The 20205-nt window shown below is 42.6% G+C and overlaps 2 protein-coding genes across 2 annotated transcripts in view; one reads left to right on the top strand and one right to left on the bottom strand.

The window, feature by feature from the left end:
- Positions 1-969: 969 nt before the first annotated feature.
- Positions 970-9832, bottom strand: ANKRD1 (ankyrin repeat domain 1). The gene is made up of 9 exons (XM_010971228.3): positions 9678-9832; positions 8830-9009; positions 7789-7926; positions 7531-7638; positions 6400-6498; positions 4786-4884; positions 4560-4658; positions 4324-4422; positions 970-1829 (listed from the first exon to the last, which is right to left on the bottom strand). The coding sequence occupies exons 1-9, from the start codon at positions 9702-9704 to the stop codon at positions 1719-1721; spliced, it is 960 nt and encodes a 319-aa protein (XP_010969530.1). The 5' UTR covers positions 9705-9832; the 3' UTR covers positions 970-1718.
- Positions 9833-18561: 8729 nt separating this feature from the next.
- Positions 18562-20205, top strand: part of PCGF5 (polycomb group ring finger 5) — a 284658-nt gene continuing 283014 nt past the window's right edge. The window contains exon 1 of the mRNA XM_074373970.1: positions 18562-18708. The gene's annotated coding sequence lies outside the window, so the exon portion shown is untranslated. The remainder of the gene's footprint in view (positions 18709-20205) is intronic.

The following is a 20205-nucleotide window of genomic DNA, read 5'->3' as shown; positions in this document are numbered from 1 at the left end:
TATGAATTGTGCCTCTCTGCCTTCTTAACGTGTTAGAGGCAGAGCTAAGAGGTTATGAATATTATCCTGTCTAGAGTGAGTTTGCGGGGAGGGGTACCAGGGCTAGTGTTTCACATTGGCCTTCATACATTGCCTCAAGTGCTCAACTTTTCCCATAACCTTGCCCTTTTCTGCGTTCTCTCTGCTGCCTGGAACACTGTGCTTGGAAAACTTCAGTGTATCCTTCAGACTCCTCTGAAAGGTCCCTACCTCAAAGAAGGCTTTATAGAAATCCACACCCCCTCCCCGTCAAATGATGGAGCTCCCCAGCTTAGACTGCACTCTACTTTTTACTTCCTTGTACTTACCACATGTTGTTACTGTATATATTTATTTCTGTGATTATTTCTTTAATATTCATCTCTTCCAGGAAGGTAGGGCAGGGACAGTTTTTCTCATCACAGGTCTTAGTACCTGTCCCAGCATATGACAACAAAAAAGCTCCCCTTGGAGTTTATCAGTCATTGGCCAGGTTTGCTCGTGGGTGGCCTTCGACACTACCAGCCAGTGTTTACAATAATTATTAAACCTCAGGTGAGTGAAGCCCTGATGGGAATGGTTGGAGCACCTTAACTTGCAGTAATTATTCTGGCCACCAAGGGTCTCTTTCTTCCCATCTGGGAGCCAAAAGAGCTTGAACTCTCCTGTGTGTATGGTTTTTTGCAGCCTTGCTGTTCAGTGTGGCTGGGGTATACCACTTCTGCATCACCTGGAGGCTGTTAGAAATGCAGACTCTCAGGCCCCACCCTCACTGGAGGAATCAGAATCTGCATTTTAACAAGCTCCCCAGATGATCTGTGTTATGCATGAAATACTGAGAGGTGCTGTTCAGTAGGACATTCCTAATCTGAAAAACTTGAAAGACAAAGAAAAACCCCATCTAAATGTCATTTTCACTTGGTTCTGTCCCACTATAATGAAAGAAGTAAAGAGGTTTAGAATTTGCTTTTATTATGAATATAAAATGTACATACAACATAATATACATTTACACATTTACAATTCGCAGTTAGTTTTCATCTCTTTTGAGCAAACTCAGTTCTGCCTGGCCCAGTGGCCCGCTCCTTGCACTGCTCTCCACTTACACTCAACACTTTCTCTTCACCTTGGTACGTACAGCGTGCGACTTGCTGAGAAATACAGGCCCAGGCGTCAGATGGCCGGCTTTACTGTCCTCGCAGAGTCACTTCCATCTGCTTCCTTTCCTGTCACTGCAGGCCTTCCATGGCCTCACTCTCCCACACTAAAACTGAGGGGAAAAGAAGGCTGCAATAACCCCCTTTGTCTTTCAAAAACCCCTTGAAACATCTTAGGGGTGACCCCTAAGTAGGCGCTGGCAGCGTTGCTGGTTAACACGGCTTAAGAACTATCCATAGGAAGGCTCTGATGTATTACATACACACTAAGCTTGTTCGTAAATGGACGATCAGGAAGGGTCTGAATACCAGTGGTCTTGAAGTAAATAAATAAATAAATAAACGAGAATAAATACAATTAGAGTGAGTTTCACTAAGGGAGACGGCACGCTCTCTATCCCTGTGCTTTCTCAAACCATCACCGGGTGCAGCTTTACCACAGGTGGATAAACAGAAACAGGATTTCATGACGAGTGGCTCTTTGGGGCGGTGCTTTCAAATTGCCGGGGAAGAGCACCCCGATGGGGGAGTCTGTCGTTTTTCTCAGAAGGTCGCTATGCGAGAGGCTTTGTAGGAGTTCTCTTTGAGGCTGTCAAATATTGCTTTGGTTCCGTTCTGCCAGTGTAGCACCAGGTCCATCGGGGTCTTCCCAGCCTAATCAAAATAGAGGAAGAAATGTGACTTACCGATGGGAGATGTCTAGAAATTCACCTCTTCTGTGTGTGCACGCGCGCGTTTAATGAGGTAATGGATAGATGTATGTTATTGGAGTGTTTCAGGAATCCCATGATGAATGATTTGCAGCTTATATTCAAACCAGCCCTTCACTGTTTCTCAAGGGAATGCTTTTTGTATTTCAGATTAACAATGTTTTTTTTTCCTGTGAGACTATCCCAGGTACTGGTAAAAATCTTAGTCCCTAGACACTAATGGCACGGGTTAAGCCAAGTCACTTTGAAATTCAAAAAAAATGCCTCTGTGCATGTCCAGTATCCTGCAAAATGAGCATGAGGAGGTAGCAGTATTCTTCTTGATCGAGAACCAGTTCCTGTCAATGTGGAAATTGATTCCTAATGGATAAAAACTGGTGGTAGAGCTGCTTCAACATCTTAGGTTAAATACGCAGGTACTGCCCCAGGGGATAGATTTTTCACAACTGCTCAGAAGTTACATTGAGCTCTCCCAGGAAATTTATTTTCTTGGAGGTGATATCCAAGAATGCTGTATGAATAAATAATTTTTGAGACCAACCTTTTTTTTTTTTACCTTATGCAAATGCCTCAAGATATTTACAAAAATTAAAACTATGTCACCTCTCAATTCTTGTCTTTAAAATGAGAGGTCCTAAAATTTTCTATCTCTTCATTCAGAAGTCTCTCTCTATCCCAGAGATTGCAGACTGGCAGCTTTGAGATGCAGATCAGTCTAGAGACCTGTTTTGGCCCAAACAGAACTTAGACTGTTTTTTAAAGTTGGAATTCGTTCGCAATCTTTAGAAATTAAGAGATTTCCCAACTGGATTTATGATCTCTGAAAAAATTGGACCACTTGGCAGCACAATACCCACGATTCCATAGAACAACAGAGGACCGGCTGGAGAAGGCCCAGTGCCTTTAAGTTCTGTGCAGGCAGCCCACAGCCACTATTTAAGGCATTCGTGTGATCTCCCTGGCCCCTGTGTGTATTTGAGTTAGTGGCCCTGCAACTTTTATTTTGAACTCACCTTGTAGCATCTTTCTTGAGGAACACTCATCAACAGATATGAAGACAGAGTTTTGGACAACAGAGTAATGTATTGTTTGTTGTTTCCAGTTCCCTTCAGGATGCTATCCAGTAGCTTAGAGGCCTTTTTTGGAACATCCATCCATTGAGTCAATGGCATTAGTAGTTCCACAACCCTTATACTGGCATCTAACTGATAATTCAGAGCCATGAGCCCTATTTCTATATTTTGGGCTATTCCATGAATTCCTGGAACCCTTACCTGGCTGCATACACAGACTCCCCAAATCTGTATGCTGTTTATCTCTGTGGGTAGTGTCTCACTGCCTGAGGGGGAAAAAATCATTTTCTGCAGCTTTGAGGATTTCATTGAATCTACTCTTTCTGCTGATTTGTTTAAATTATTTGATAAAACCAATCCAAATTATCAAGGATGAGAAGACCCTACTGTTAACGCTTTCCCACCTGAAGAAGTCTCTGTTTATTGCATTTATTTTCTGTTCTTGTCGCCAGGATAGGTTTTTGGTGGGATTTTTTTGGGTGGTAAAGTAGTTCTCTCAGTCTCATAGGAACACAGTAAGAGGAAGAAATTATTCACAGTATAAGATGACAGTGTAAGAAAGACTTCCTTCTTTGTAAAGTGATTCTCCAAAAGCTTCTTTCAAATTTCTTCTTCAGTACTTTACACTCATTCCTCCCAGTGACAATTTCAAAGTTTATATTAGATGATGCTTGTCTGGGAATTGGGACCATGAGGACGATTTGGTTATATTCTCTGGCTTACAGATGAAGCTACATTAATACATACTTGTAAATGGAACTTATACAAGCATCTTTGGGGCCTAAATATAGGAAATTATTTTGAGGGATATGCAGATAAACCAAAGTGGAGAATGAGTAGAAATTATCTCAGTAATATAGGCAAAAGCATGGCTCTCCTTGGAAGAAAGTGGTAGCATGCAATACTGTTGTGAAGAGAGGACTGTTCAGAAATACTTGAATTAGATATTGATAAATTTGAGTTCCTTGGCCCTTGGCTGCGTTGACCACTGTGGGATTTTCAACAATTTCAGGAATGGTGGGTGTCTTTATTCCTGACTACCCCAGGCCTTGCTTAGCCAGAGATGGCCAAGGTGGGCTGTGCTCATGTCTGTGAAGGTGGACAGTTTGGCCAACTTTTATTTCCGAGGCCAAATTTCAAAAGAATTACTAGATGCTGTATTAGGCACTGAGTGACAGAAGTCATTGTGGCTTCCCCTGAGCCCTTGCCAAGGTTAGCAGTGTCCTTATGGGAATGAACAGGGGCATTTAAACCCTCGAAAGACCCCTAAAATACTACCTACTGTTGTAAGACTCTTCAAGTATGTGAGATCTACTTTTGTTCTCTAGGAAACCCGCAAGTAGGGCCCCTGGTTTGAGTACTTACACAGTTCTTGACATTGAGGTCGGCACCATACATGATCAGGAGTCGGATCAGCTTGTACCGATTCAGTCTCACGGCGTCGTGCAGGGGGGTATCTCCTTCCTAGAGAAGCAGAGTCAACAGGCTGAAGGTGGGCCTGAGGCCAGCAAGTGGGTCCACAGGGATGTCTGACTCAGGCAGTGATTCCAAAAAAATGACGAGTGAAGCTTTAGGAGGCTGAACTTGGCCAGGCTACTCACCCGGTCTTTGGCGTTGAGGTCCGCCTCACACGCGATGAGATGCTCCGCGCACTCGTAGTGGCCGGTCCTCACTGCCACGTGCAGTGCTGTGCTGAGCAGCTGTGGAATTGAAGAGCCTGCTCAGCCCCTGGGCTTGAGGACAGAGGCTGTCCCAGACCCCCCAAGAAAGTGGGGAAGTGCAGAAGGGATGGGGAGTGGGGAAGGGGAGAGGGACCAGGAGAAATACCTTATCCCGGGCATTGATTTTTGCTCCTTTGTTCAGCAACAGTTTTAAGACATCCAGGTTTCCTCCACGGCTTGCCCAGTGGATGGCTGTGGATTCAAGCTAAACCAGGAAGGTAACAGGACATGACTTAATATAAAGAAGAAACTGGTCAAAGGAATTAGTACTTTGTTTCTAAAGCTCAAGAACACAGGCTTGCTAGAGCATCCGTGGTAACACTGGACTGTCCTCGTCTAGGTTGCCAATTTTAACTTTCGTAGTTGAAGGCTGTTGCCATATGTTTTGGGCAAACTCTTAAGTGTGTGAATGTGGGTATATGCACTCCTATGTGCATATCTGGGCGCGTGTTTGCATCATTAGGAGGCTCTTAATAACCCTAATAAATGTTTTTCAAAGAGAATAAGAACTACAGTTTCTTGAGAATTCCCTCGGGCCGACAGAGTGTCACATACTCCAGATGTGTTGATCCAGCAACACTGTGATGTGGGTCTTACTGTGCTCATTTTGCAGGTGAGAAATACAAGGCTCCAAAATACTCAGATTTCTTCCCCAAGGAAGCACAGCTAGTAAGTGGCAGAAGAGATAGTCAACCCCACATCTGCCTGGAACTTTTAGCAGTTTCACCAAATATACTCAAAAGTTCTAGACATGTATTTTCGAATTCTGGCGGAATGAAAGTAGTCCCTTCCAAAAGATAGGAATCTGGATCTGACACCTCTTCCCCACTTCCCTTTTGTTTTTCCCTCATCTTTTGCTGGTTCTCTGCTGTCTCCTGTGCTATCACTCCCTCCGTACCCACCCTGACTCTCATCCCTTGTGGTCACTGCTTACTCATAGGAGCTCTGTTTGGTATATCCCTGGCCCTCCAAATCCTGTACTCATGAATTTTTCTGTCTTTCTTTGCAAACTTTATATTTTGTTTCTTGTTTCTCTGTGTTTATTTCTTTTGGGTTAAATTTTGACCAAGTCCTTTGGACTCTTCCAATCCCTTTTCTACTTTGCTATCAAGTCAAATTGAGCTGTATTTAAATAAAGAAAGCATTTCCCCAGCTCAAGCTTCTGTTCATAAAGTATGCTGTGTTCTGGTCTTTGTAGAAATCACAGTGGTTGAATTATTGAGATCTGAATAGCAATTACTTTCCATAGATGCAATTTATTTTGTAGGCAGTCTAGCCCCAAATCTCACTGATGGCAATCAGTATCTATCATAGGGTATGCAGCTAGAGAATTCTGAGATGTTGCTAGCAGCCAAGGGGCCAGGAGCAGACTGCCGTGGATGATGGAAGGACAGGGATGCTGAAAGACAAGTGGTGACTGTCTTACTTCTCATTGATGCTACTGACTTGATAATGACCCAACACTTGAATGAGGAGATTGAATTCTGTCCAACAGCTTTCACTTCCTTCTTTTCCCTGGAAATACTTCCCTCCTTTTCAGTATGTATGGAAAATACTTTCCACATGACCTAGTCCTATCTCCCTTCCTATGGAGAAATGAACTTCTGCCTAATGCTCTCAGATCCATTTTCATTCCACTAGGCCCAGTTTTTCATCGTAAGTTTTCTCAAGCTTCGTATAGTCTACTTATTTTGGCTCATTTCCAAACAAATATATTTACCATGTCACGGAATTCAATCTGGGCTCCAGCTTCCATTAGCTTCTCCACGATTGCCAAATGTCCTTCTAAGCATGCTCTATGAAGAGCTGTCCGTTTATACTGTGAGAACAGAGATTTAAGAGAGACAGAGAGCAATGCGTATATAAAAATGAGCATAAATCCTTTCTATGGTATGAAACTGGGGACGCTGCTGACCTAACTGATAGAAACTTGAGTGCTTCTTTAAGAATTAGAAATGTCAAATTTACCAAAATTGGAGACTAGAACAATTATTCTGAAACTGAGATCTGCGTTGCCTGCAATATACATCTCTAAGAGCTGAGAGGTCTACCTCGAGGCAAGTGAACGTAAAAAGATTCAAACCACCTAAATGCTGACATTTCCCTTTCTTGTGCGCCCTCCTGGTTTGTGTAGTATTTGACATGCCGTACAGGCAGTTTTCCATCTGAGACTGTTGCTAGGTTGAATATCAAAAAGTATTCAGTTTCATTTTTAAGGAAATGGGAGACATTTTTAGTTCATCATCAGAAATGGTTCCCCATTTCAATTCATGAGGGAGAACCTACAAAAAGGATTAGTGGTTGCTGGTAAACTGGCTTCCTGTAAATGGATTAATAGGCTATTTGTGCTGGAATAACGTTAGTCGTCATTTCACTCCTGTGTCCTCTATTTTCCCATAAGGAAACTAAGGTCCAGAAAATGCACATTGGCTGCTAAAAATCAAATAGGCAGGTAGTGATGGAGCTGGCACTTGGACTCCAGTCTGCAGATGCTCTGTGTAGAGCTGATGGATTTGAGTCCAATCAAAGATAATATATTTCTCCAATGGCGACTCATTGGTCCTGCCTTATTAAAAGTCTCTCCCAAAGGTCTAAAAATTAAAGACACACTGAAAAAATCAGCCAGCAGTAGATGAGAGTGCAAAAAAGAATGCCATCCGTAGCACTAATCCAGCATTTTCTTTTTTTGGACCACTGCACTCTCCTGTTATGCGCCTGGCATGTGTGGCAACAGCTGGGAAGACTGTTTCAGGTGGATTGATTTTTGGCACCATATTAGCAAGGCTACAGGAAAGCGTAAGAAACACGCAGTTAATGATCTGGCCTTTGCAATGCTTTGCATAAGCCTTACCTCATCACAGACATCTGGATTGTTCTTGTCTGACAAGAATTTTTCTACTACTGGCAGTTTATTCTCCAGGGCAGCCTTCAGAAACCTAGATACATCCACAGGTTCTGTCTAAAGCCAAAAAAAAAAAAAAAAAAAAAATAGTGTGAGAGTTACCATGAGCTCTCCAACATTCAGTCAACACCCCAACCCCTCCCCGATACTTATTCCCCCATTAGCATCACACTGATGTTTAAGACTACAAAACCAAGCAGCCCTTACGATGATTTCCGGTTCTGGTTCCTTCACAATGGGAACTTTCGCTTTCCTGTATTTTTTCCTTTTCTTCAGTTGAATGATGATTTCCAGATCTTCTAAATTTTCAAGCTTTGATCTTTGTTCTAGTTTTTTCTTCTTGAGCTAAAAAAGAAATCCAGTTTCAAAATACCAGGTGTGAGTTCTACTGACAAGCATTCTGGTTGTGTCTAAACAAAATTGACAAGGTCTGAGATAAGTATGTGAATAGTTTGAGCAAAAAAATAAGAAATTTAAATCTTCAGCTTTGATTTAGTGATTTCTTATTCAAGTATTTAGGGATCTAATTGTTCAGCTAATTGCCTCATCTTAGCTTCTCTTGCTTGTGGCATCAGCTTTTAATTGGAGATAGGATCTAGTCTCTACGTGATAATTTTGTAATTATTTCCATAAACAAACCCCAGATTTCTGTAGAATTTTTTAACATGCTCATGAAATTTTTTTTTTTTTTATCCAAAAGGCTCTAATAATAAGTTTTAAGGTCTAAAATATCAATGCCAGTGTCTTTCAGGTGGCCCACGAAGCAGGGCTCATGAAACAGACTGTCCTGGGACTATAGTTAACTAATGCATATTTTATCTGTGGTTAGTAAGTAATGAAAATTCACCCAGCAGCGTATTTTGTCAACACAGAAAGCAGCCACAGTCAAACAATGATCCATGGACCACAAACCACATTATTGGGAAAAGAAGGCTCCCTTGCCTGGGATTAAGTAGACAGTATGAGATGTCAGAAGTTCACTGGACGTGTTTCTCTTTCCAAGTCTTTCAGTTAGAACATGGTCATAAAATATTCAATGATTGTTTCAGAATCCAGAGTTCATAGTTTTGCCAAAGAATCATTTATAACCTGTCCAATGGAAGTTGTCTCCTTATGAGTTAGAATTTGGTAAACAAACATCTTTGGAATAACCAATTTTGTTTCTCTCTCTTCTCCTTCCTGCCTGGCACCTCCATCCCTTACTCCATTCCGAACGTCCTACTAGTGAATTTCATGCAGAGTTCTTACCTCTGCCTCTCGCTCTTTCTCAGTTTTCCACTGTTGCTCCCCCAGGCTCACAAAGTGGGCTGGAAGTGTTTTCAGGTCCTCTTGTTTCTCTAAAGTAACAGCCGCTTCATACTGTCCATCTCTGAAATCCTCAGGAAGGAACTCCCCAGTCTCCCCACTGCCATTCTTCTTCCCTGTTACCTGCAAGGGAAGAAGACCACAGGGTGAAAAGTAGCAGGGCTGGTCCTGGGGTCACTCTGCACAGAGGATGCTGCAGGAGGCCCCTGGTCCTCTCTCCCTGGTGACAGTGGCCTCTAGGCGGCACACGCTTGGATCTCAGACTGCGATGCATTGCAGCAGTATTCCAGGATCCCTTCAGATGCTCGTCCCAGTCTCTTGGTTAAATCAAGGTTTAGGTTAGGTTTATCTATTTGAATCTACTTTTAACCCGCTTTATTACATTTCTCCTAGGAAAATCACAACCCCTTTCCTTCCCCGGCCCTGCCAATTATTTAAAAGTCTTTTCATTTTAGGTACTTTTGATTATCCCTTGCCTTGGGTTGTAATTCCCAGACATATATTCTTGCCAGAAAACTTCTCCCCTAGGGCATTTTGATAACTGCATGTCATCCCACCCTTGTCTTAAAACCAAAGGAGAAGATATCAATAGGAAATATATAGAGAATTCATTCCTGCCAGCTCCATTTTTCCAAGTTCACTTATTTCATCACATAAACCAACCATTTTCCACATAGGACATTTTCAGAGTACTGGTGCATTATGCCTGAAAGGAAAGGGCATTGCAATTTTCAAATAAAAATCAAGGCTGAAGCATTTTTCACTGCATAAAAATAACAGGTTTTACATACCAGCTCTTCTACTTTCAGGACCATCATGTCGACCTGAAGTTTGTATGTTTTTCTCCTGGGGGATGAACCCTTGAGTCGGTGCTGGGGAGCCCCTCCACTCCAGTCAGCTTATATAGCTCGGGCCGGGTGAGATAATCTTCCAACCTGGGAACCCAAGTAACACCCCTACCCCCCTCCCCCGTGGCCAACTCAGAGGCAGGTGAATTTTCATTCCAGACTCAGTGTCTGGGAAGCAGGAGAGGGAGGGGATGACAAGTAACCCCACTGAATATGTGAATCAGGAAGAAATGTGAGAGGGGCCATTCCTTTGGCCGTGACCGCACCGCTCAGCAATGCAAGTCATCCTATTTATCAAGAAGCCAGGGGACAGCTGTCTGTTGATATTGCACCACACCGCTGCTCCTTTTCCTTCTTTGTCAGCTTTCATATGACTCACCCTATCAAGAAAATGTAAATGCCCTGCATATCACACCCCCAGTAATATCTTTCTGATAACCAGACTTATCAACACGTCACTTGGGGGAAGTGTGGCTTCGGGACATCCTATTCCCATGGGTAAACAGGCCGAGAGGAGAGGATCCGGGTCCTAATGGCCCTTGTCTATATCTGTTTGGAATTCTCTGGAGTGATGTCTGGGACTAAAAAGGCCCCATGACATGCCACCTTACCATCATTATAAGAAATTGAAAGCATTCGGGAATGCACTTTTATTTTATGGTGTCACAGGCCATAATTAGCCCATGACATGCTTCCTGTCTTCTCAAACAGCATACTTACTGCAGCAAATTTTATTCAAAAAGTTTCCAAAATGTCCCGAGATAGATTCTGTGAGACCAGTTATTGGTAACGGGGTCCAACCCTGATTAAGTCACAGAGCCAATGTTCTCAGGTACTGTGGTAAGAGACTCACCTGTGGGAGCTCGTCAAAAGCTCACATCCCTGGGCCCCACTCCAGGGCATTCTGAGTCCAGGTACCATGGGTCCGAGGAGTTTTTTTGTTTTTTTTTTTTTTTCCAGAGCACTCAGGTAATTCTGACACATCAAGGTTTGAGAAGGGTTGCCAGAGGAGCAAAGAGCTTGTCTTTGGGGAGGGGTAAAAAAACACCTCTGGGATGTTTAATTATGTACCAATATTTAGGTCTCTAGAGTTCAAGGAGAAACAGGGAGTACTATCTCCAAAGCTGTTGAAAACCTTTTTTTTTTTTTTCAGTACGAGAAAGGAGGGGAGAGTGAGGAAGGGAGTCTGAGTGGGGGAGTCTGTTAATTATGTTGCCCTTTCTGTTTCTATCACTCCGTCAGAGGTACCCACTCAACAAACAAGGCTGCCTTTCTCTTATTCCCCCTCGAACTGATCAGCCTGTGGTTGCTTTTTCTGGAACTTTCAGAATGAGACGTGGACCACCCCACCTCCCACAAAACCTAAGTGCTGGCAAAGAGGGGCCCTCCCACCAGCTCCGGCATCTGTTCCAGTCTCCTATGTTCTAACCCAAGAGGGCTTTTCCTTAAAGTTAAGGTCCTGGGGGTTTTCTTGAGGTGAAGACGGCTATTGCTGTTTTCATTGGTCTCTTTAAGTAAGAAGTGGCCACTTAAGCTTTTCCTACCATTTCTTACACCTTTTTGTTCCAGGCCTGACCCAAACTGAGGGGAGCCTTAGGAGATATCTTTGAGCAAGGGTCATGAGTTGTTTAAGCATGTTGGATATAGAAGCCCAGAGCTGTTGGTGCCCTCTGAGTTCAGACAAGACCAATGATTTCATCTTGCAGAGAGGATGCTGCGGCACAGAAACCTTAAGTCACTGGCTGCAGACGCATAGCTAGTTAGTGGAGGCTAAGTTGGAGAATTTTGATTCCATTCAACAGAAACAGAATCACTGAGGCCAGAGCAGGTGTCCCAAGGCAGTTGCTACCTAGACCCACTGAGGGTTGAACCAAAACTGATTAAACGGCTCTTCTATGTTCAAATCCCCTCAAAGAATGCAAGTGGAAGTGGGTGGATTGGCTCAACACACCCACTCCTCCCTGTAGTCATGTGATCATCCCCTCAAACCTGGCTGGTGCTGTGCAGGAGGCATTAAGAAGTCTTAAAGAAGGCTTTGCAGAGGATGACCCTTGGGTGGAATGGGCTGAAAGTAGAGAAAGGAGCAAGCCGGCCAGATTCTCGGGGGTCCCCAGACAAGGAAAATCACTGCCAGCCTGTCCACTCCCCCTTTCCTATGTTGATCCCGTTTGTCATTATAAACATGAGAGGATTTGCTTTTCAGAAAGAGATTCTAGAAATGTTTAGCTCCGTAACAACACCCAAGACAAGATTGTGTTTTCAAATCATTCTTATTCATCAAAATTGAGAACCCAACTTCTCAACTAGAGAAGAATTCTCTGTCACTTGTTTTTAAGGAGTTTCTTTCCCATAAAATTTCACTGAGAGGGTATGTTCTGAAATGTGTATATTTGGCTTGGTCATAGCCTCAAACTAGGCATAACCTTGCCTTACTAAGATGAATTAAGGCAACCAAGCTGCACGTCGGTTCTAGAATCATTTAGCAACCCAGGGTCAACTATCTATGGCCAGAATGAGCAAGGGAATGGTCCCTGAGCTTTGCCAGAGTTCCCTCATGAGCCTTTTCCCCTTCCTCTCAGGATTTATGCATTTTGATGAGAACAGTATTATCACCCTGTTTACAGGAAGAGGAAGTGAGAGGCAGAGAAGCAGGGCCTAAGGCACTTAACTGCTGTCACCCAGGGTTTGAGAGACGTGCCCAGACACCCCCAGGGCTTGTGTGCCATAGCTCGGCTCCAAGGACAGTGTTATCTCTCCAAGTTTTAGGTCATTGTACTCTTCCTCTGACTTTTTATTTTTACTATGTTTTCTTGACTATGTAAGTGATATATAAATACATTGTTAAGAATTGAAACAACACAAAGAGAATGTGGCTTAGTTGCAGTGTTACTGAGTGTTGGAGTATTTAATTTTTTTCCACTTGATAACGTCTCTTATCAACCGTCTTCTACCAGCACAAAGTCGGTCTCATTATCTTAAACAACTACAAGGATTTGTGTGTGTGGACGTACCATTGCTTATTTAACCATTCTCCTATTTATGGCCGTGTAGGTTGTTTTTGAAAAGAGTCACTTTTATTTGCTACAATCCAAGGTATTTTATAAGCACATAAAACGTTATTGCTATGAACACTCCTTGTCCTTAGAACCCCCACCTTGCTACTAAAAGGAAGGACTCCACGAACTGTAGCCAGATTCCAACTTGGAAGCCACCCTGCTCTGTTGCTGTACTTGTAATTGCTCATTTTACCATCCCTCCTAATCGCCGTCCTTGTCCCAGCTGCTGCTCACTGCTCTTGGCTCAGAGAAATAGCTGACTTTGCCTAACCAGGAATCCAAGGATCCCTACAGCCAAGCCAAGGCTCAGTTACACAGTTGAAAATACCAAAGGGAGGTCATAAAACTGAAGCAAACAAGGTTCAAGTTTGTTTCCCCTCCCCTGCCAACAAGGGATGGAATCACCTGTATTAGAAAAGCCACAGGTCCTGGGGACATTTTGAGCTGGGTGGTGGCATCTGCCTTCATCTCCTCTCAAAGGACAAAGTCAAGACCCGAGTCCTGTTCCCAGGGCTCTGGACAGAAAGTGCATGCACAAAAAATTTTAAAAACAAATAAATAAAAAAAAAACAGAAAAGGCATGCACATTGATATAATCAACCCAGTACAAGCTGCCCTTTTGCAGATATTGGTGGCCTCCCTTGGTAGAGGTAGGTGAAAACTAGAAGTCTTTCCACCACACCTTACAGCAGGTGCCTTGCTATAGTAAATAATTGTCTCCATCCATATTCTGCCCCACATACAAGGTCGTGTCAGCCAGCAGGTACACACAGCCACATGCCTGTCCTGTAGGACTCAATGAAGCGGCCTCTGTCCATTTAGATCTTGGGACGGTGCCTGGCATAAAAGGTTCGCCTGAGGCAAATGAAACCATTCTTTTCTAGCCAAACCGCATATCCCAAATCCTCCTTTCAATGACAAACAGTTTGTAGCATTTCTAATGCTAATTAACAAATAATCCTCTAGTACTAATTAGATAGTTAAAGTGCTTGGGTATCTGGAGTGTGAGCAGCTCGTTAGTATCTTTCAAATGCTAACTAACTACAGCAATGGTAATTTTCCAGTTAGGGTACCTCAGAAGTGAGCTAAACTTCCCTAGGGTGGTGGTACTCAGGACTGGGTGCATCTTAGAATTGTCTGTGAAGCTTTTAAAAGATGCTGATTCCCCAGCTTCAGTCCAGTCAAGTGAAATCTGAATCTTTGCTTTTAATGTCCAGGCATTGGCATAGAAAACAAACAAACAAACAAACAAACACCTCTCCAGTTGATTCTAATTTCCCCCCAGCACTGAGAATACCACTTCAGGGTATAGATTTAAAAGAATATGTACGTAACTATATATACATATATTCTTGAAGATGTGGGAGGAGGTCAAGCCATCCTTACCCTAGTCTCAGAATTCTGACTGTGAAAGACTCTGCCTTTCCTAAGAGTATGGGAAACACACACACACACACACACACACACACACACACACACACACAAGATGTACTCATTTGATATTTATTTGGCCCTATTATGTGTCAGGCATTTTTCTAAGGCTGAGATATACCAATGCTCACAAGAGACAAACTCTCCTTCCTTTGTGGAGTTCTCTGTTTTACTGTTATGTAAGGAAAACTGCAGGCAGTATAACATGCTTCTTTGGCCACAAGGCCAAGGAAGGTCAAGGAAGGCGTCAGTCGTGTATGAAGTTGTGAAGGATGAAGGGTGTGGGATGGGGAATTAGGGAACCTGGCTTTTAAACCCAGCTCTGCCTGGGGCTAACTTAGTCCTTTCAACAACTCCAGTTATCAAAGAAGAGCTTTGAACAAAATGATCCTGGGCCCCTAAAGTTTTATTAAAGTCTCAAAACCACCAAATCAAAAGATAGAAATAAACATTCATTAACTGCAGCATCACATGTGGACAGCAGAGTTAATTCTCCAGAGCCTCTAAAACAGAAAATGGCTCATGAAGCCTTCATGAGCCCAGTGTATTTCAACCATTTTTAAGACATGCCCCACTTGATAAATATAAAAATCTCACACCTTCTGTTAACGAGAATAGAAATGTCAAGATCAACTGGGGGCCCATACCAGTGAAAGAAATGGTAATTTTGAATATGCTTTTCCAGACTTCCCTAGGCCTTAGAAATTTTGGTAAGGCTCTTTCCCTCCTTCTTCCCCTCTGAGAATCTCTGCCTGGGTTCTTGTTTTACTGAGTCCATGCAGAAAAAGTATCAATAAATGGGAAGAGCTGTCAGTGACTTTTTAATAAAATTCTTATTTCCCCAAACAATATGTTCTCTTTTAGGCTTCTGCACTAATTCCTGTAGTTTTAGTAAGGCAGAGCCTTTCACGATCAACATTCTGAGACGGTGATCAGATAAGTGGACTGCCTATTATAACTCTGAGAAGAATGGATATGTGGGAGAATCAGCTAATGTGAACGCATAATGATTCCCCCTCCTGCCCCCAAACTTTCTCAAAAGCCAAACTGACTTCATGAGATGAAATTGTACTGAATGGACAGTGGGATGATGGAGAGTTTGCATTGAAGTGGTTTTTGAAAAAGAAGGCTGATTGTCATAGTAACGCTCTGAAAAGATTTTGAGGCAACTTTAGAATTACTTCACATCCAGTTATATAGGACATCCACTCGGGGTGAGAGATAAGTGCTTTCTGTGACTACAAATGTATAAAGAGGATCCATTTAACCTTTTTAGCCAATTTATTAAAGCAGAGGAGAATTATTTTTAAAATGCAATTTCTGACTTCAAGTGAGGAGTGTTGGAAAAACATTTTCTTGGTGTAGTTTGGAATTTCCAAATACAAGAGAAAAATGCTGCAAGACATCTTAAGTATGGGTTCTTTGGGAAGAAGAGAAGTTGAGGGCCAGGCAAAACACTGAGCAGCTATTGAGTCCTTTCCCTGCCCATCAGAAAGGTCCAGGCTCAGGTAGTTGGGGACCCTCTTACTTTAAAGATTAAAACTTACCTTTGTAAACATCTCAATGCTTAAAATCTCAGTGCCACATAGTTGGGTTTTTTTGTTTGTTTATTTGTGTTTTTTTGTGGTTTACCTAAATCTTGGCAGTTCAGCCTGTTTGTTTCATTCTAGCTTCAGGAAAAATCGTCACCCCCAAAACACTGACTGAACACTTTTTACAATGAGTTTTGTTAGATCAAGAGGAGAAAAAGCTAAAAGGTGAAGTTTCTGCCCTTGAAATCTTACAGGAACAATCTCTTCCATCAGCTCAAAACCCTTCTTATATCTAGGTATTGTTAAACTCTTCAGAACATCAATTTTTAGAATGTAGAAAGAGTTTCAGTTCTGTCTAATCCAGTCTCCTAATTAAACACAGTGGAGCAGGTGATACCGAAAGAGGTGAAGTAGTTCATCCCAAATCGCGCATAGAGTCAGGATCCAAATCCAGGTCTCCCTACTTCCAGGCTACTGCTCCATCCCCAGATTAAAAGTATCTCGGTTATTTTTCTTCACAAAGAGACACTAGCTGCTAGCTAGTGCTCTATTCCTTCCAAAGTAAATGCCCACACACGTATCATTTCATGTTTTGTCTCCTCCTATACAGTGCTTTATAGCTTGGTCATTTAAAAATATATATAGGCTCCCATTCCTTGGAGACGTAGCTGATTCCAGGTCTGGAGCAGGGAAGGTACAAGATGACCTCAGACACCGCGTGCCAGAAAGCAAGGAGGTACTCGTGGACTAAGGGGGAGCTTGCCCAAAGGAACAGCTGTAAAGGGCTTCTTCTCTCCGAATTTGGGATATGTCGAGTGTCAAAAAGAATGATGATGGTGGAGGAGGGTATAGCTCAGTGGTAGAGTGTGTGTTTAGCATATGCAAGGTCCTGGGTTCAATTTCCAGTACCTCCATTAAAAATAAGTAAATAAACTTAATTATCTCTCCCCCCAAAAAAGAATAATGATGGTAACTTATGAATGAAACAAATAATCTATTGAGCCCATAGTTATACTCAATAAATAAATAATATAAATATATAAACAAGTAAATAAATAGAGAAAGGAAAGGGGAAAGTTCTTTACAGAAGAATGCCAGCTAATTGATGTAGCAAGAAGGATAAAATTAGGAAGTTCACTGTGTTACAACCCCCAGTGAAATAAGTGATTCAAGCAAAGTCGTCAGTGAATGCTAAAACCGTTTTCTAAAATGTCATTGGGTGTCAGGATATTCTCATAGCACTAAAAGATCACACAGAGATTACATATTAAATACTAAAGAGCTGAAAGCACCTTTACAATGAAGAAATCCAGTAGGCATCACCTTCACAAGAGACCAAACTTACCAAGAAAAGTGAACTTCTCTTGATAGGCAGGGAACTGTATTCAACTATAGTCAATATCTTGCAATAACCTATAATGGAAAAGAACCTGAAAAAGTGTGTGTGGGTATATCTATATCTATCTATATGTGTGTGTATGTGTATATCTGTATCTATATCTGAATCTCTTGGCTGTACACCTGAAACTAACACATTGTAAATCAACTATACTTCGATTTTTTAAAAAACAGAAGTGCTAGGGACCAGGTATCTATTTTTTAAAGCTTTCCAGCTGATTCTAATTTTCACCCAGAATTGGGAATACCATCCCAGGGTTTAGATTTACACGAATATGTATGTATATGTACAATATGAAGTTGTAGTAAACAAATAAGCTGTCCTTATTATGGTCTCAGAATTTTGATTGTTAAAAGCTCTGCCTTACTAAGACTGTGGGGGAAAATACATACATCATATATGTAACTCATCCATTCAAAAATGTTTGTTTAGTTTATTCCTGTGGGAAAGCCTGACAGTATGCATTTCCTGAAGTGTTGCAGTAAGAAGTCACGTCATTTAGGTAATATTCTTGCCAAAAATGCTTAACCTGAATCCAATCATGAGGCAACATGTAGACAAATCTAAAATGTTGGATAGTCAACAAGATAACTAGCTTGGGCTCTTCAAAAAGGTCAACGACTTGAAAAAGCAAACAAAAAAGAAATGGGGGATTGTTCTAGATGAAAAGAAACTAAAGAGATGTAACAGTCAAACAAAATGTGTGAACTTTGGCTGGATGATAGAATTTAAAGAACAAAAGCCGTAAGATACATTTTGGGGCCAATTAAAGAAATCTAAATTGGGGCTGTATTTTAGACACCTTATTTGTCTTATGACAGTTTTCTTATGTGTAATAATGGTTTTGAGGCAATGTAGGAGAATGTCCTTATTCTTAGGAGATACATTCTGAATTATTTAGGGTGAGGTGTCATGATACCTCCTTTCAAATAGTTCAGCAAAAACAGTGAGGGGCAGGGAGGAGGGGAGGCACAGAGAGAAAGAAAGGTGGAAAGAAAAAGCACAGCTGTAAAATATTAACAGTTGAGTCAAGGTGAAGCATATACAGGTGCTCATTGTACTACTTCAGTGTTTCTGTAGCTTTCAAAAATTAAAAATAAAATAAAATAAAATGAGACCTCTTAGTAAAATAGGAACCGTAGGACCTAAGTTCCATGAAGCAAGGGATGTTATGTTTATTCTCTCACTGGTGTACCCCAAGCCCTTAGAACAACCCCCTGGCACATAGTAGGCACTTAGTAAAGATGCATTTCATGAAAAAAAGACAATAACCGTGGCCCCAGCCTGGTGTCAGAGGGATGGATGGAAGCCACAGAGTGGGCGTGTCTGCCCAGTAGCGCCCAGCCAGTCAGCGCGGTTCTGAGCTCCACCCGGGAGGCTCCTGTGGCCAGTGCTCCCTTTGCTGCATCTGCCTTTCCTGCTGCCAGCTGGGCGGAAGGTGGGGGAAAGAAGCGTCACTCAGCCAGAATGGCTCACTCGTGACCTGCTTTCTCGCCACGTGCCACAGTCCAACCGGAGATGGCAAGGAGACGTTTCTGATAAGAGTATTAAGGGAGGTAAGCTCCCGTCAGCGCCCACGGGTTCCGTCGCCTCGTGGATTCAGGGGAAAATGGGAACGTTTGTTAAACCTCCTGGATCACAAGATCCAGTACACCCCAGGCAGCTGGTGAAATTGAAAGTCTTACAGTAAGGCAACAGCTGACCTTTTTTTTTTTTTTAATCGTTTTAATGCCACCAAAACAATAGATTGTTTTTAAAAGATGAGTTTTGTACAATTCTATGAGTTGAATGGCGTACTACTTCGTTTCTAAAGGCTGGGGTACAGGAACCATATATTAAGAAATGATAAAATATGAATTCAAAAAATGCCTGGAAAGTTAATGGAGGAGGAGAGTTGGGGGTGAGGGAGTCAAATGTTGACACAGTGGCTCAGCAGACAGCCGGCCAGCTAGAGGTGTCTTTCTCTCCTTTTTTCTTTCTCCTTCTCTTCTTTGTTCTTTCTTTTGCTGTCTCCTTTCTTTCCTCTCTTCACCCCCTTTTCTTTCTTTTTCCTTTTTGCCCTTCTTCCTTTCTTTTTCTCTCTGTCTCATAAAAAAATCACGTGAAACTCAAGCTGACCTCAGCCTCCACCTCTCCTACTTCCCATAAGCAGAGCCATGTCCCTCCTAATAGCGACTGTTTGAGAAGGAGGTTCAGACCCTTTTAACTTGGAAAATCCCCCCAGGCATGTCATCTTTCCTGTGTAGACCTGCAAGGGAGGTGATTTTACCTCTCCCTCTTGGAAGGAGCCTGGCAGTACTTTCTGAACTGAATTCACATAAGAAAGGGAAGAGCCTGTTTGGAAGAACATACTCTTTTGCTGCCAACACAAGCAGATCTTTTCGAGAGGAGGGAAACTGTCACCCCTCCAAGATCTTTGCTCTCCTTCGGAGCCCAGGCGCTCAGGTTTCACAAAGGAATTTATAGAGCAGACTGACGCCTCTGGGGTTGGAAGGGGCTCAGGACTGCGTGGAGAGCGTGAAGAGGGACAGGCACCCCTCTCTGCTTTGTGTGGGCTGGGGATTGTTTACCAGGGGATGAAAATGTCCTCTCACTGAAAAGGAATGTTTGGCAAGGAAATGACCTCTGTAGGTTCAACCCAGTGGCTCCCTGGGGAGTCAGTTTGAGTTAGTAACAGATTAGAACCACCAACCTGGACAGAGCGTGCTGGGAGGGGCAGGGGAGGGGGCTGGGATCACAGGGGCTTTGTGATGTTTAGAGCAACTCCTGCCTTCAAAGGGCAGCAGTCCTCCTGGCAAATTATATTTTGAGAAAGAAAGAAAAGGAACTGAGAAGGGAGAAATCATAATGAAAAATAAATGTTTCCTACTGTATCACTCAGCTCAGAGCTGGTCCTTGGTCCTTTGAAAACCATGTTTGGGGGTACTGAGGTGGTGTGGGGTGAGTTGCTCTGGTGCTGACATCGACATTTGGGAGAAGTGGAGAGAGATGACATCTTTCCTTATTTGGTGGCTCTGGGAGCTGCATACCCTCTTCATCTTTCTTCCCATCAG

Source organism: Camelus bactrianus, chromosome 11, assembly GCF_048773025.1.
Source record: "Camelus bactrianus isolate YW-2024 breed Bactrian camel chromosome 11, ASM4877302v1, whole genome shotgun sequence".
NCBI lineage: Eukaryota > Metazoa > Chordata > Mammalia > Artiodactyla > Camelidae > Camelus > Camelus bactrianus.
The sequence above is the reverse complement of the archived record's forward strand: the minus strand, read 5'-3'. Positions and strand labels throughout refer to the sequence as shown.